General features: G+C 38.1%; 1 protein-coding gene across 1 annotated transcript in view; it reads right to left on the bottom strand.

The window, feature by feature from the left end:
• Positions 1–10989, bottom strand: part of ptprq (protein tyrosine phosphatase receptor type Q) — a 206953-nt gene extending 195964 nt beyond the window's left edge. Inside the window, exons 1-5 of the mRNA XM_087997157.1 lie at positions 10724–10989; positions 8301–8450; positions 7751–7868; positions 6564–6821; positions 1824–2041 (exon numbers count right to left, since the gene is read on the bottom strand). Coding sequence (XP_087853283.1) covers positions 1824–2041; positions 6564–6821; positions 7751–7868; positions 8301–8450; positions 10724–10771 — 792 coding nt within the window. The 5' untranslated portion in view covers positions 10772–10989. The remainder of the gene's footprint in view (positions 1–1823; positions 2042–6563; positions 6822–7750; positions 7869–8300; positions 8451–10723) is intronic.
• Between the last annotated feature and the right edge of the window lie 4990 nt (positions 10990–15979).

The following is a 15979-nucleotide window of genomic DNA, read 5'->3' on the forward strand; positions in this document are numbered from 1 at the left end:
TATGTAGCTTTCTATCTTTTGATTTTCTCCAATTCTAAGCTTCCCATATACTGTCCCAACATTTTAAATTTGCCATTCTAAATGAACACATTGCTTTAATGTGCATGATTACTCTCCAGAGGATCCTTGACCCCAGGGAAGGTCAGCTGTTGGTCACTTGACTTTTAATACTGTTTGCTGAGCGTTTCCTGAATGAGGCAATGCCAGCTCTTCCCAACTCTCCAAGTAGTAGACAAGACCCCTTTTGCAAGGCAAAAGTGAGGACTGCAGACGCTGGAAGCCAGAGTTTAGATCAGAGTGGTGCTGGAAAAGCACAGCAGGTCAGGCAGCAACCGAGGAGCAGGAGCGATTTTCCTGCTTCTCCGATGCTGCCTGACCTGCTGTGCTTTTCCAGCACCACTCTGACCAAGACCCCTTTTGCCTCAATACATTCCATACAATGTAGTTTAATTTTATATTCTAGTAAAAGCAAAATGAGCTTCAAGACAGTTTCTACCTGTCAATTAGATTCTGAAAATTAAAAACACACAAAAAGGCATTTAACATGTCCTAAAATTAATAGTAAAATTTTACTGTAGACTTACAGTGTGGGTAATTTGATAGAGATGATCAAAATGAGGAAGGGATGGTGAAAGTAGATCAAAATAAATATTTGTTGATGACTAAATGTTGAAGATGCCACTTTAATAATAAATTAAAACACTTGTATATGATTTCCAATTACAAACCACATGTTTATGTACATTGTCCAGTGGTGAAAAGGAATGCAATGATCTGATCAGAAAGTAAACTTAATCATAATTAGCTTTCATTCATCTCTAAATTATCCATTATGAGCACCCAATATCAGAAGAATGTACTCCCTTAGCTAATTAACATTACACACTCCCACAGAAAGGCGATGATATAAAACAGCTGTCTAAAATATTCAGCAACAGGTCATAAAACCATGGGATGTTACAGCCATGAGCCATCAAGTCTCACCCAATGCTTTTCTCCATGTAAACAACTAAGTCAATTCCCCATCTCATTTGTTCCACTTCCACTTTAATACTCTACTTTTCCAAGCAAATCCTGTCTTAAAATAATTTTCTTCAACAACTATTAATGGCAGAAAATGTAATACTCAATATACCCGAAGCTATTTTTGTCTACATTTTCAATTAATGCTTTACTGAGCATTCTTTTGACTGGAAATAATGGATACAATTTTTATAATGTCACAGAGCATTTCTATTGCAGAGAAAATGACAGAAGGGCCAGTGTGGACTTGCTGGGCTGAAGGGTCAGTTTCCACAATGTAGAGATTCTATAATTCTATAAATAAATAATTCTATAAAAAGTCAGGAATCTCAAGTACCAGCCTTTGCTATTTTTGCAGGGGTGCAACGGGAGTGCAGTTCCCAGAGGCAGTTGTCCATTTAAATGACCAAACGCTCCAATGACATCTGATTTTGGACCACTGGTATCTGCAGACTGGAGTATGGATGTTAGATCAAGTAAGCGCAGATACTTTTCCCATACATTCCTCTGGATGGCCAAGTACTCATATGGAGAACTGACAAAACCTGTGAATATGGTTCTTGGGGTTGAAGGCTTCAGAGATCATTTAGGGTAGGGATAGAAGAGGTTCCTGATATCCTTTGGTGATGAGAGCCAGGATCCCTTTGGGAATGTGGGTCAAGTACCCTTTAGGACTGTCAACTGCAGGGAGGCATCAGAAACTCTGGAACCTTGCCTAAGTGACTATGCTATAAGCATGACCCTGAAAGCTTCATTGATGCTCTTCAAAATATTTCTGTAACAGAAGATTTTCCACTCACCTTAATGTCATTTAGACCAGTCCATAACATGCTGAAGTCATCTAGTGATCTCAGGAGTGAAGATACAAGCTTATGTTCTTCTTCGGTATTGATATCAATAAGATGAGCTCTATTAACTGCTGATTCACAGAAATGTGATGCATCTTTCCATTGCTTATAATCTTTTCTGATCCAGTAGCAACTATAGAGTGATCCGACCCAGCCAGGAGGGCATGATGCTACAGATGAAATAATTGTATTATTAACAAGTTAAAATAAAAATGACCCAGATATGGAATTGTAGAAATTTGACACCCATGTTATGATCAGGAGGGTGACAGTAATGTGTTTTAATATCTTATGGTTACTTGTGGTAATTGTTGATGCCAAATAATCCAGTAGTCCTGTCAACATAGCAGGAGCACAAACGTATTCATTGTCTAATGGCTAATTTGATATGCACCATCAAGAGTGGCTTGGTAGTTGCACTACTGATCAAGCTGGTCGGGTCGTAAAGGTCATAGCTGCTAGACTGAGTCTGCAGCAAGTGCTGAGGGATCCAGCAAGAGGGAACAACATACTTGATCAAATCCTTACCAATCTGCTAGCTGTAGATGACCACCGCATTGTCCTTGTAAAATTCTGCCTTCACATTAAAATTAACTTCCATCATGTTATGTGATACTACCACCATGCTAATGGGACAGACTCCAAACAGATCTAGCAATGAAAGACTGGGCATCCATGAGACGCTTGAGCCATCAAAAGCAGCACAATTGTACATCAGCACAATCTGCAACCTCAGGGCCCAGCATATCCCCCATTCAACCATTAGCATCAAGACTGGGCTCAACCCTGGTTCAATACAGGAGACCATGCCAGAAGTGGCACCAGGCAAAACTAAAAATGAGGAGTCAACCTGGTGGAGCTACTAAATTGGACCATTTGCATGCCAAACAACAAATGCAGCAAGTGATAGACAGAGCTAAATGAGTCCACAAACAATTGAAGATCTGCAGACCTGCCGTGACCATCCAGTCATGGATGGTGATGGACAATTAAACAACTCACTGGAGGAGGAGGCCCCACAAATATCCCCATCCTCCATGATGGAACAGCCCAACACATGAGTGCAAAAGATAAGGCTGAAGCATTTTCAGTAATTCTCAGCCAGAAGTGCCACGTGGATGATCGGTCTAGGCATTCTCATGTTTTCCCCAGCATCACAGACACTAGTGCCTTCAGCCAATTTGATTCACTCCATGTGATATCAAGAAACAGTCAAGACACTGGATATTGCAAAGGCTGTGGGTCCTGACAACATTCCGACAATAGTACTGAAGGCTTGTGCTCCAGATCTTGCTGCTCCTCTAGCCAAGCTGTTTCAGGACAATTTACAATTTGAGCATCTACCCGGCAATATGGAAAATTACCAGATACATCCTGTACACAAAAAGTAGGTCTAAATCCAACCTGTCAATTACTGTCCCAACAGTCTACTGTCAATTATCAGTAAAGTTATGGAATGTATTATCAACAGTGCAATCAGGCAGCACTTGCTCAGCTAAAACCTGCTCAGTAGTGCCTAGTTTAGATTCTACCAGGGCCACTCAGCTCTTGACTTCATTAAAGTCTTGCTTCAAACACGGACAAAAGAGCTGAATTCCAGAGGTGAGGTGAGGTGAGAGTGACAGCCCTTGATATCAAGGCTACATTCCACCGAGTGTGGCATCAAAGAGCTCTAGCAAAACTGCAATCAATGGACATCAGTGGGCAAGCTCTCTGCTGGTTGGATCATATCTAGCACATAGAAAGATGGTTGTGGGAGGTTATTCATCTCAGCTCCAGCACATCTCTGCAAGAATTCCTCAGGGGAGTGTCTTAGGCACAACCATCTTCAGGTGCTTCATAAATGACCTTCCCTCCATCATTAGATCAGAAGTGAAGATGTTCCTTGATGATTGCACAATGTTCAGCATTATTGACGACTCCTTGGATACCAGAGCAGTCCATTTTCAAATGCAACAAGATCTGGACAATATTCAGGCTTGGGCTGACAAGTGGCAAGTAACAATCATGCCACACAAATGCCAGGCAATGGCTATGACCAATAAGAGACAACCTAACCACCATCCCTTGACATTCAATGGTATTACCATCACTGAATCTCCCATTATCAAGAGTTACCATTGACCAGAAACTCAACTAAACTTGCACAATGGCTACAAGAGTAAGTCAGAGGCTAAGAATACTTCCATGAGTAACTCATTTCCTAACTCTCCAATGCTTATCCAATATCTGCAAGACGCAAGTCACGAGTGTGATGAAGTATTCCAGACTTGTCTGGATGGGTGCAGTCCAACAAAACTCTAGACTCTTGATATCATCCAGGACAAGGTAGTTCGCTAATAGGTACCACATCCATAAAAATCCATTCCCTTCACCAACAACAATCAATAGCAGTAGTGTAAATTATCTTAGATCCTTAGACAACATTTTCCAAACTCATGACTACTTCCATCTAGAAGGAAAAGCACATTAAATATATGGGAATGCCACCACCTTCAAATTCTCCTTCAAGCCACTCACCATCCTGACTTGGAAGTATATTGTTATTCCTTCACTGTCGCTGGGGTCAAAATCCTGGAAATTCCCCCCCGCCCCAACACCATTGTGGGTCAACTTACTGCACATGGGCTGCAGCTTACCACCATGTTCTCACAGGCAATTAGGGACAGGCAATAAATGCTGGCCAGCCAGCAATGCCCACTTCCCACAAATGAATAAAAGAAAATTGGTGATTATCATCCAGGAAGTCAGAAGGTGGCAATATATGTGATACTTTTAGTGTTAAGTTGGCTCCAAAGTCAACACTACTGGTTATAGAATCATTGTATCCTACAATGTACAATCAGGCCATTCAGCCCATCGAAGCCACATTGACCTTCGAAAAACATCCTACCCGAACTCACCTTATGTGTGGAACCATGCATTTCCCATTGGTAATCCGCTTAGCTGGAGAAAGTGAGGACTGCAGATGCTGGAGATCAGAGTTGAGAATGTGGTGCTGGAAATGCACAGCAGGTCAGGCAGTGTCCAAGGAGCAGGAGAATTGATGTTTCAGGTATAAGCCCTTCATCAGGAATCCACTTAAGGTAGCACATCCCTGGGCATTATGGGCAATTTAGCATTGCCAATCCCCCAAACTTGCACATCTTTTCAACTGTGGGAGGAAACCGGAACATCCAGAGGAAACCCACACAAACACTGGGAGAATGTGCAAACTCAACTCAGGCAGTTGCCCAAGAGTGGAATTGAAATGGGACTCTGTGAGGCAGTAGTGCTAACCACTGAGCCTCCATGCCACCTGTACTGGTGTTGTAACACTCAAGTTTTCACGCCTTTGAGGCAGACTCATCAGTCTGATACCTGAATCAGAAAAATGTCGACTAAATAGCAAGCCTGTCACTTTAAGTACATTTGCAGTGATAAATCCATCACTGGAATTCTTTCCATTTGGCACTAGATAACTTTACAAACTAAACCTTAACAGAATGGACAATCCTGGAAATTTAACAGAGCCTTATGCAATTAGATCATCCTGAGATCATAAAGAGAGATGAGGGCGTTCTCATACTAAAGTAGAATAAACCAATATTATCTAATTACACTGTATACTTATGTGAGTAGGAGAAACCATTCCTAAAACCCTACAGTCTGTGTACTAGCCCAACTGTGTCCCACATGTCAGCTGGAATCAGTGTTGACATTTATTATTCATTAGCATAGATAGAACTTTCTAGGTTGACAATCATACTCATTAGTAAGTGATTGTGAATGTTGACAATGATTGGCATTTATCTATTATCCTAGACCTTATAATGACAATGACACAGTTTTAGCTGATTAAACCTTTCTCATACTCTTGTACACACTAATGAGACTGTAAATTTGGGTATTGAAAAACTTCCCTTAAATTCTGGATTTATGTAAATTCAAGAACTTGTTCACTTCACACTATACAAATAGGGGTTCAGTCTATATTGATTTCTCAGTGAATTAATTTGCAGGCTGTTAAATATTGCCATGATTGTGTTAAGAATCATGTCTGACCAAAAAAAACATGAAATGTTGCACCAGTTGATATTTTCAAAATTTCCACATCTGAGCAGCAAGCAAAATTTCTCTTGACTAAACTACTTAAGTGGAACGTTTGAGTGGAAAATTGAGTTTGAGTTCATTACTTATTAACAAAGCATAGTAAACTCACAAATACTAATTCAAATGGTAAACATATGCGGTAAAGGCATATAAGTTATTTGCTTATTTCTAACAATAGGTTACTGTTAAATTAAAAGAGGATTAAACATTTTGTGGTTTAACTTTATGTCAATAGCCAAAGGTTATGCAAACACTGATTTGTTGGAGTGATATATTTTCTATGTTCCTATGAACTAACATTTTGCTATTATATTAAAGAAGTACATCAACCTGAAATACAAATTCCTCTCATAATTCTTCTAAGAAGCATAATAGCTCTACATCAGAAAAAAAGCCTATCCATTATGTTGCAATTTGCTTACATTTGAAACTCTTTTAATTGATTTGTTGAAATGTATATGCAATTTTTTTTTAATGCACACAACTAAACCATTTGTTACAGAATGCCCTGTTTCCAAAATATTCAAAACTCAATACAATTATACAGTAGCTCAATACAAATATCCAAAAATAGACTATATGTACATAACGTTTTCATACCTGTTTCAATCATAATATAAAATACTTGCGTCAAGGACAGTCCTGAATGATGCAATTGCTTCAATTCCAAAGAGAAATTATACAGAGTTCCGGGTTTTAATTGATTCCATGTATAGTTATTTACGACTGGTGATACGGTGTATGAAGTGAAATTAAGGCTTATTGTAGTGATATGTCTTCCGGTCCCAAACTCCCTCCAATTGAATGAAGCAGTAGTTGTTGAAACATTTGTTATAATGGCAGTTTCTCCAAGTAAACCTGGAGAAATAGAAAGTGTTAGCATTGCTCTCACCACATAATTTGCAAATCTCAAATCTAAAATGTTTTCTTCTAAACTTTCCAAACATTTACATTTACACTTGAGTAACAAATACAGAAATTGTTGGAGGAATGCAGCAGGTCTGGCAGAAGTGAGAAAACCACCTGTTCCATGGATGTGTCATAACATTCCCAAATGAATTGATGTAAAATGACTATCACCAAAAGTCTGATCTAATTACTATCATTATTTAACTTGTTTATGAACAATCTAGAATGATCAACTGGTGTTTTGGGTTTAATTCTCATCCAAAGTAGGGCACTCTTGGTTATTATAGCCTCAGTGCACTGGAGCAACAACTTAAATCATGTACTCATACTTTGCAGAGGGATTGAACCTACAATCAATGTTCAAAGCATAATATAAAATATAAGTCTTAGTAGATATTCATTGGTTTAAAGAAAATCCTTCATTCACCGATCTGATGGATTAGACCTCTGAAAAGAATAGCTGAATGCAATTCTCATTATAGTCCAATAGCCATGTTGTGAAGTACCTTTTAGTCAAGTTTGGTGTTTCTAGCAAGTCCCAATTCTTCAAATACCATTTAACATGCAGGTAAAAACCAACTCCAAGGCTTGTAGACTTCCACAGTATGATTTGAGTTATCACCAGAAGCAAAGGAGAGACTAAGTCAGCCAGTATCAAAAATTCACCAGTAGAGGAGAATCAAATCTACATCCATCCTTCCATTACTATGCCGCAGTTTGGTTTAACAATTGGCAATATAGTGTAATCACATGTGCTTCATAACATTGCATAGGAAAAACACATAAGAATAGAATATATTTTACTATTTTTTTTCTTATCCTGTACATGGTTGCCTAACTGTAAATCATATTAACTTGTTCAGCAAGCTTGCACTTACCTGTAGTGAATGACTTATGGTCCAAAATTTTTCCATTTCTCATTGATTTTATGGTAAAATAATAATTCACATTTTGCTGAAGGTCATACAGTATGATATTTGATCCTTGAGCAGATCTCTGGACAATAGAAAGAAAACTGCATCATGATTAAAGGTGATTCAGGAGAAATGCTGAAACAGATACAAATGTATGCAAAATAGAATAATTGAATGTGATTATTTAATGTGAGGAAATGTAAATTCACCCAAACTACATTTGAAATATTTCCTAATATATGCAAGGTTCTACAACTTCATCTTTGATTATCTTTTCCTATAGATTGATGAAAATTAGTGTAGTTACTTACAAAAAAATGTTAAGCTAAATTAATGTACATTTATAATCATATCTTTATATTTCTATTTTAATAACTGAATTTATCAAATATGTCTTAATATCTGCTTGAATGGAATTTTCTAGTTTTATCTAAATTCAATAAAATCAGTTCTCCAAATCAGAAATAGTTTGTTTTAAGTAGTATAAGTGCATCCTTATTGGGACTGATCTCACCACAAAGTTGGAAAAAAGTGGAGAAAATGATCCATATGTGATCAAGTATCTTTCTGCTTGAACTCCATCAGGAAAATGATTCCATTCAATCAAAACTTTACTTGTTGTTGATCTGTTCGTGGCTAACTGGCAATCCAAACAACCTGTGGACTGGAAAATGCATCTTTTTAACCAGTTTATAATGGTGTTCTTGTATGTGAATCACAAAATCTTAGCAATTAATTTGAAAAGCAAATGGAATGTTGGCCTTTATCATAACAGGTATGAGAATAATTGCCCATCCCTACTTGCCCTTGAAATGCGTGGCTTGCTGGGCCATTTTCAAAGGGCAGTTGAGAATCAACCATAGAGTAGGGAAGTCTTTCTACAAATGCACAGGATATTGGTGAGACCCTTCCTGGAGCTCTGTGTACAATTTTGGTCTCCTTGTTAAGGTGTACTTGCAGTGGAACCAACTCAGAGAACACTCATTAGACTGCTTCCTGAAATGAACATGATGTCTTATTAGGAAACGTTGAGCAGGTTGAATCTATATTAATTGAAGCTTAGTAGAATGTGAGGTATTCTTACTGAAACAGTTAAGATTCTGAAGGAGCTTGGTAGAGTAGATGTTGAGAGGATGTTCCCTCTCTTTGGAGAAGCTAGAATTAGGGGACATGTTTTATAAGTAAGGTATCTCCCTTTGAAGATGAAAAATAGGAGAATTCTCTTCAACAGGCAGCAATAGAGGCTGGAAGATTAAATATATTCAAGGCTGACCCAAGCTGCTCTTTGATGTACAAGGGAAACAAAAGTTATGGGGAACATGCAGGAAAATGGAGTTAAGGACAATCAGATGAACCTTTACCTTATAGAAAGAGGCCCCCAATTTATGATAGTCTTATATAACTGTTAACAGACACTTATACTTAGGAATGTGCTCTCATACTGGAGTGAAATTTTAAAGATCCAACATACGACCATTTCCTGTACTTACAAATACTTCTTTTGTAATGTCCTGCATTGTATTACGACTTGCAAACTAACTGACTTGCAAGTGGACAGAAGAACAGAACCTGTTCATAACCTATGACCTGCCTGTATCATTGAGGGCTTGGTGAGCTAATTAGCTGACTACTGCTGTTTATTGTAACATTATAATCTCATGTGGAGGACAGATAAACTTAAATCTTTTGATTTTTCCTGAATAGTTTCCAGTTTTATTGAGAGCACTATCCTTTCAGTGTCACAACATTAAGAAGGTAAGCAGTTTTCTTCATGAATGAGAAATAAACAATTTGCAAGTAAATGTCACCTTTCATAGCCTTAGGATGTTGCAGTGCTTGGACAAATGAGGTATTTTCAAAGCATAATCACCCAGAATACAGAGAAAGACAGAAGTCAGATTTTACCAATCAAGGTCCCATAAATAGCAATGAAATAAGTGACAAGACAATAATTTAGGGATGTTGATTCAAGAATAAACAATATTTGAAGTGAACCCTAACCTAACCCTCAGGTTAAACTCATTGCAAGTCATTTCTCTTCAAGAGAGGGAACTATAGTGACTTTGCCTTTACCTTTTACCATTGGGCCACCTTCGTTGAAATTTCAGATTTTTAATGAGTTGAAAATTCACCACATGTCAAAATGCAGTTAAAAATCACGTCCCCACAAAATTAGCCTGGGGGTCTAGATTACTAGTCCACTGACATTACCTCAACCTCACTGCATCCCCAATATCCACACCCCCCTCACTGCCCTCCAGCCAAGTACACAGGGCCAATGCAAAAAGGTGGAGCATAGCTTCACTGTTGAAAAAATTGCATTGCATGCACAAATTACATTCCCTTTCTTAGTTGCATCCAATGTGGTAACTCAACTTCATTTTTATGTTTAAGTACAGTTTTCTAATCAAACCTAAGATTTTCTTTATCATAATCAGACTTTGAAAGACAAATTTATTGAAGAGTTGATAGCTTTGATTTACAGATATTCTTTTGTTTCTTTGATAACACCAAAGTGTGTAGATAATGAATAGAAAGCTAATGAATAGAAATGCCATGATTTTTCACCATTATAATGTACATCATTTTTGATAAACAACAGACTTTTTTTTGCAAAAGACTTATTTTCTACTATTATATTTTTCAGGGTTTATGTATCAATGAAAAAGTTAATTACCAGTAATTGCTAAGTTTAACTAGTATTTGTGTTACATATTAGAAAGTTTAACTGTGATTAATGATCTTGAATATGTGTGATCACTCTTTTGCAGATCTCTTTATGGCTATAGTTACATTGTAGCATAATGGAAACATGAATAACCAATAGGAAGACACTTTGTTGTTAAAATTACTGTGAAAATATTGCACTTCACTGTAATTCATATTACAATAATGCTAAAGATCTCTTTCATAGTTCAATTCTGTATATAGTCTTACCTGGAAAACGCATTTTGTAATAAACAAAAGCAAAATGGTCTTGTCCATCTGATCAGCTTCTTCACCTTGCTTGGTGTAGCATTTCAGTACACTGACTGCATAAGGTATGCCTCTACTCCAGGAACATGTTGGGTAAAATAACCGAGGCTAAATATAAAAAAGATGAGACAACTGCACACACTTAAAAGGGACTTTTGTTTTGATTCAGAAATTTATAGGAGCTTATAATGACCAGATAATGTAACGGAGATGCACAGATCTATATCAGATTTGCAGAAAATCTAAGACATAATTATACAATATTGCACTCATGGCAAATTTGTGACAGGAATGCATGGCAGCCAGTGCAAAGCTAGCCTACAGTACACTGAGATAAGTGCATGCTATTTTTCAATGTCAGTTAATTGAATAATTAACATATCTAAAGTAAACAAAGCTATGCACCAATTGTTAAACGAAGCCAACTTTTAATATGCTGTGCCTGCTCAAAGGGAAAGTGCATGCTCTATGAAGGCAGTCTTCAGATGATTCAGACTGAATTTAAATATTTGTTAACACTTAATGAGGTTGGAGAAGTGAATTGAACAAGTGCCAAATAAAATGAAGTGTAAATAAACTCACTGTGGAGCAGAGATTAAACAAATTATGAAAGGTACATAGTCACTGCATCATTTCATCGTATACCAAAACAGTACTGATGTGTCTGCATGCCGTGATTATGAAAACCTTCCCTATTAGGAAATGGTAGCCAAATTTAATATCCAGGAATGTTTGTGAGCATCAGATTGAAACAAGAATCCAAGAAATGTTCTATGCTAGTCAAACCACTGCAAAGAAAAAGGTGCTGAAGAAACTCAGCAGGTCTGGCAGAATTTACAGGGAGAGAAAGAGTTAGCAGTTCAAATCCAGTGACCCATCATCAGAACTGACAGCACCTAGGAAATGGTGGTATTTATGCTGCTGACATAATTATTAGTGAATCAGGTAAATGGAAATGGTGCCCTAGGAAAGGAGAAGAGAAAGGAAAGCAAATAAAGTGATTGTGATGGTAATCCAGGAAAGATGAGATAATAACAGAAAATGTAAGTACCTGTATTTGAAAATGGGCAGTGCTGTCAGCAGTCCATACAGGACCGGAGGGTTTGTGTGTGTCTTGGGGGGGCATTAAAAGACATGGAGGGCAGTTCATGTTTTGAAATTGTTCAACTCTGTGTTGAGTCATGAGGCCTGTAAGGTAACTAGGCAGAAGATGCAGTGTTGTTCCCCCAGCTTGCGTTGAGCTATGCTGAAGCACCATAGCAGACCTGACACAGAAATGCTGGCACAGAAACATGGTGGTGTGTTGAGTGGAAGGGAGCTGGAAGCTCAGGGTCATTTAGCCAAGGAATTCGGCAAAGTGTTTCATGAAACGGGGGCTGGATAAATGCTATGCTGAACACCTTTGTTCTATCCATTTAGCTTAATAATTTTGCTTAATAGTTGCAGAGCATTAGCAATTTCCTCCATGTCTGTTATCACCACACCCCACTCCCAGGTCCTGTCCTGTATGAGTTGCATTCAGCGTAGCCAACTCATTTTCAAGTACTTATAGTCCCCAAAATCACTCCTTCTTCCCTAGATTACTATCTGCTCTCCCTGTGTCTGGTTTCCATTTTTCTCTATTTCTGGGCATTGTCTGCAGCTACCGACTTGACGAAGGAGCAGCACTTCGAAAGATATTACTTCTGTTGGACTCTGTTGGACTATAATCTGGTGATTACTTTGTCCACCCCAGTCCAACGCTGGCATCTCAACATCCAACTATCTCATCCTTAATAATTCTTGCAAAGGTGCTGCTAAATCACCTTCTTTAACTATTGCTCTCCATTAGGTATTAGTGTTAGCCACAGTGCTGTTGGTGAGGGGTCTTCCTGGATTCTGTCCTGGCAACAAGAAAGGAAATGTGACATTGCTACAAGTCACAAGAGTAGGGTGGATTTTATGGGTGCCATGATCTTAGCCTCAGTGACTCCCCTCTCCCCAAAACAATCAACATGACTAAGAACCCACTGGTGAGTTAGTGTACGAACCTCACCAGTGTTCCAAATGTTGATTTAATGATGGAACAGCATTAATTGCTTTAAAGCAAGACTTCTATCCTTATCTAAGGAGGAAGTCTCTTTGCACAGGGCAAATTGGATGCCCAGCTGCACTGTAGTACCAGAAGTACCAGGTGGAAGTTGTGGCTACGGCTGTGATGACAGTCAAACCTGGCAAAATCTAGCCAGGGACAGAGAGATTAGTCCAGGTTATTGTTGGGATTAGGCTGACAGGTTGGCTATGTGAAAGCAGCCAGTGGGAAGAACAACCAGTGAGTTTTAGGAGCTCACCAGCCTTTATAACCTGCTGACAATGGAGTTAAAAATTCAGTCATGTGTGGGGTTTGGAAGGAAACATGCGGCTGCTGGTGCTCCCATGCATCAGTTGCACTTGTCCTTGTAGGTGGCAGAAGTCACAGATTTGGAAAATACTGTCAAACGAGCCAGCAAATGCGCTGCAGTGAATCTTTTATAAGTGCTGCTACTTTGCGTTTGTGGAGGGAGTGAATATTTAGGGTGGCGAATAGAGTGCTGATTAGGCGAGGTTGCTTTGTTCTCAACTGTGTCAACTTACTGAAGTGTGACTGGAGCTACACTCATCCAGGAAAGTGGAGCATACTCAAGTGCACACATGACATGTACCTTGTGAGTCATGGACAAGCTTTGTGCAGCAAAGAGGTGTGTTACCTGCCGCAGACTTGCCAGCCTCTGACCTACTCTTATAGCCACAGTACTTTTGTCCAGTTAAGTTTATAATCAATGATTACCTTCAAAATGCTGATGAGGGAGAATTTAGTGAAGGCAATACCGTTAAATGTCAAAGGTAGCTAGTAGATTCTGTTATGTTAGAGGTGGCCATTCCCTGTTACACAAATGTTGCTTGTCACTTAGCTTCGATATCACCAATCTCCTGCTATGTGTGGACATGGACTGTTTCAGGGTCTGAGGATTTGTGAATAGTACTGAACACTGTGCAATCATCAATTTTCCACGTTGTCGAATAGGTGCCTGTCTTGTAGATATATTGGAACAGTATGGCAAAAGACATAGTTAGTTGTGCAACACAACTCATCCCATTGATAGTTCTCTATATGATTAGATATTTTCTAACATGTACACTTAAAAATATTGCTCCTGACTTGCAAACTACAACATTCTGTTTTATTTTTGTTATTAACAATATTAAAATAGTCTTTGTCTAGCTTTTATGAATCTAATGTAATTGGAAAAGACTGTTAGCCATAATTTGTGTCTATCATATCTGCCTCAGATAAGCGATCCGTGTGACTTACTATACAATAACTTCTGATATAGAAAATCAAAAGTCCAAAAGCTAAATCCATTTTATTGCGAGCAGGTTTCTTTTAGACATATACTGCTTTAAAATCTCCAACAGTAAATCACAGAAGTGGTTCACTGTAGAAAAAGGACATTTGGCCCATTATATCTATACTAGCTTTATGAATGACCATTGTGGCTTAGTGCTTTCTCCTGTCCTTTCCCCATAATGCTGCACATGGATTTCTACTCAAATAATCATCTAATTCCCCCTTGGTGATTTGATTGAACTTGCTCCCCCCCACACTTCCAGATGGTGCAAGTTGAAACTAGATTTTATGTAAATTGTTAACCTGAAATCCTAACTCAGTATCACTGTTATTTCCTGGCAAATTTTGCCTCAGAGACTTTGCTCTGGACAAACTGTTTTTGTTTGTTTGTGTTTCCCAGGTTGTCTAACAGATGATGCAAACCCAAACTTGAGTTCTTGTAGTTATGTTTGCAACACTGATACACAAATAGTGATATCGATGGGACCTCAAAGGTCAGGAGATTGACAGACAAAAACTACAGTCATGACTTGAAAACTACATTAATCCCTTGTGCTGAATGAAAGTAGACCCTCTGAATCATAAAGTTTCTCAAGAAACTTTTGACTTTCATATTCCCAACTTCACCAATGTCAAAGCCTTTTCCGATAAAAAGGGACCATAATTTACTTTCAAATTTATCACAGTTATTATGTGCAATGCTACATTAACTTTATACATTGGAAGTTTAGATCCAAAAGCAGAACTCCAGTACCTGGTGTCCAGGATGTGTCATTTTTTCCATTGGTACCCAAAAAATGGCATCTCACTGTACAGGCTATGTCCAAAATACATTGAATGGTATGAAGTTGCAGTGCATATATGAACAAGCATATGAATTAAATTTGACACAGAAGGTCAATTAGGAACAAAGGGCTTAGGAGTAGGATAGGGCATTTGGCCTTTTGAGACAGCTCCACCAATGGTTGAGACTACAACCAAATCATGGTTCATCTGGCTTAGACTCAACTAGTATTTTCTACCTGTACCCCATAACCTTTGATTTCCTCGTCAATCAAAAGTCATCTAAATCAATCTTGAATAAATTTAAAGATTCAACCTCCAATGCTTCTGGGAAAGAGAATTTCACACTCTAATCAACTGCTGAGGGAAAAAAAACTAATCACCTCTTTCTTAAAAGGGAGATCACTTATACTTAAACTATATCCAGAGTTTTAATCTACCCACACAACAGGAAAGACTTGATTCATATCCATTCTATCTAATCCCCTGAAGATCATTGATATTTCAATAAGATCACCTCTCATTCTTCCAAATTCCAAAGGACAGAGGTCCCAACATATGCACACGACTTGAACCCTGCTTCACAGAAATAAGTTGACCGAATCTTCTTTGATCTGTTTATAAAGCAACTACACCTTTTCTCAACAAAGGACACCACATCTATACACAGTTTCATCAATTCCTAGTGCAACTGCAGTAAAACTTTCCAATTTTTATATTCCATTTTCCTTGTAATAAATTGTGATATTCAATGTGATTCCCTGTTTGCTGTACCTGCATACTAACTTGTTTAGCAATTTCAATCAAAATATTCTTATAATAAGATAGCCTCTCTGGCACTGAAAATTATTTTTATACATGTGAAGTCTTCTTCCTTCAGGTTTTAATTGTTGTTGGAGATTTTAGATACTAAAAAGGATGAATAATTCTTTTGATAAAGCTTAGCTTTCTGTTTTCTTTTAAGTTAGTTGTTCTTCCCAACTCTATATTTTTCTTTTGTTACCTGATTTGACTTTGAATTCACCCACACTAATTTACAATTTTCAGTTCTTGTCATATTATGTTTC

Source organism: Chiloscyllium plagiosum, unplaced genomic scaffold, assembly GCF_037043375.1.
Source record: "Chiloscyllium plagiosum isolate Xiang-an unplaced genomic scaffold, Cpla_swu_hap1 HiC_scaffold_19, whole genome shotgun sequence".
NCBI classification, from domain to species: domain Eukaryota; kingdom Metazoa; phylum Chordata; class Chondrichthyes; order Orectolobiformes; family Hemiscylliidae; genus Chiloscyllium; species Chiloscyllium plagiosum.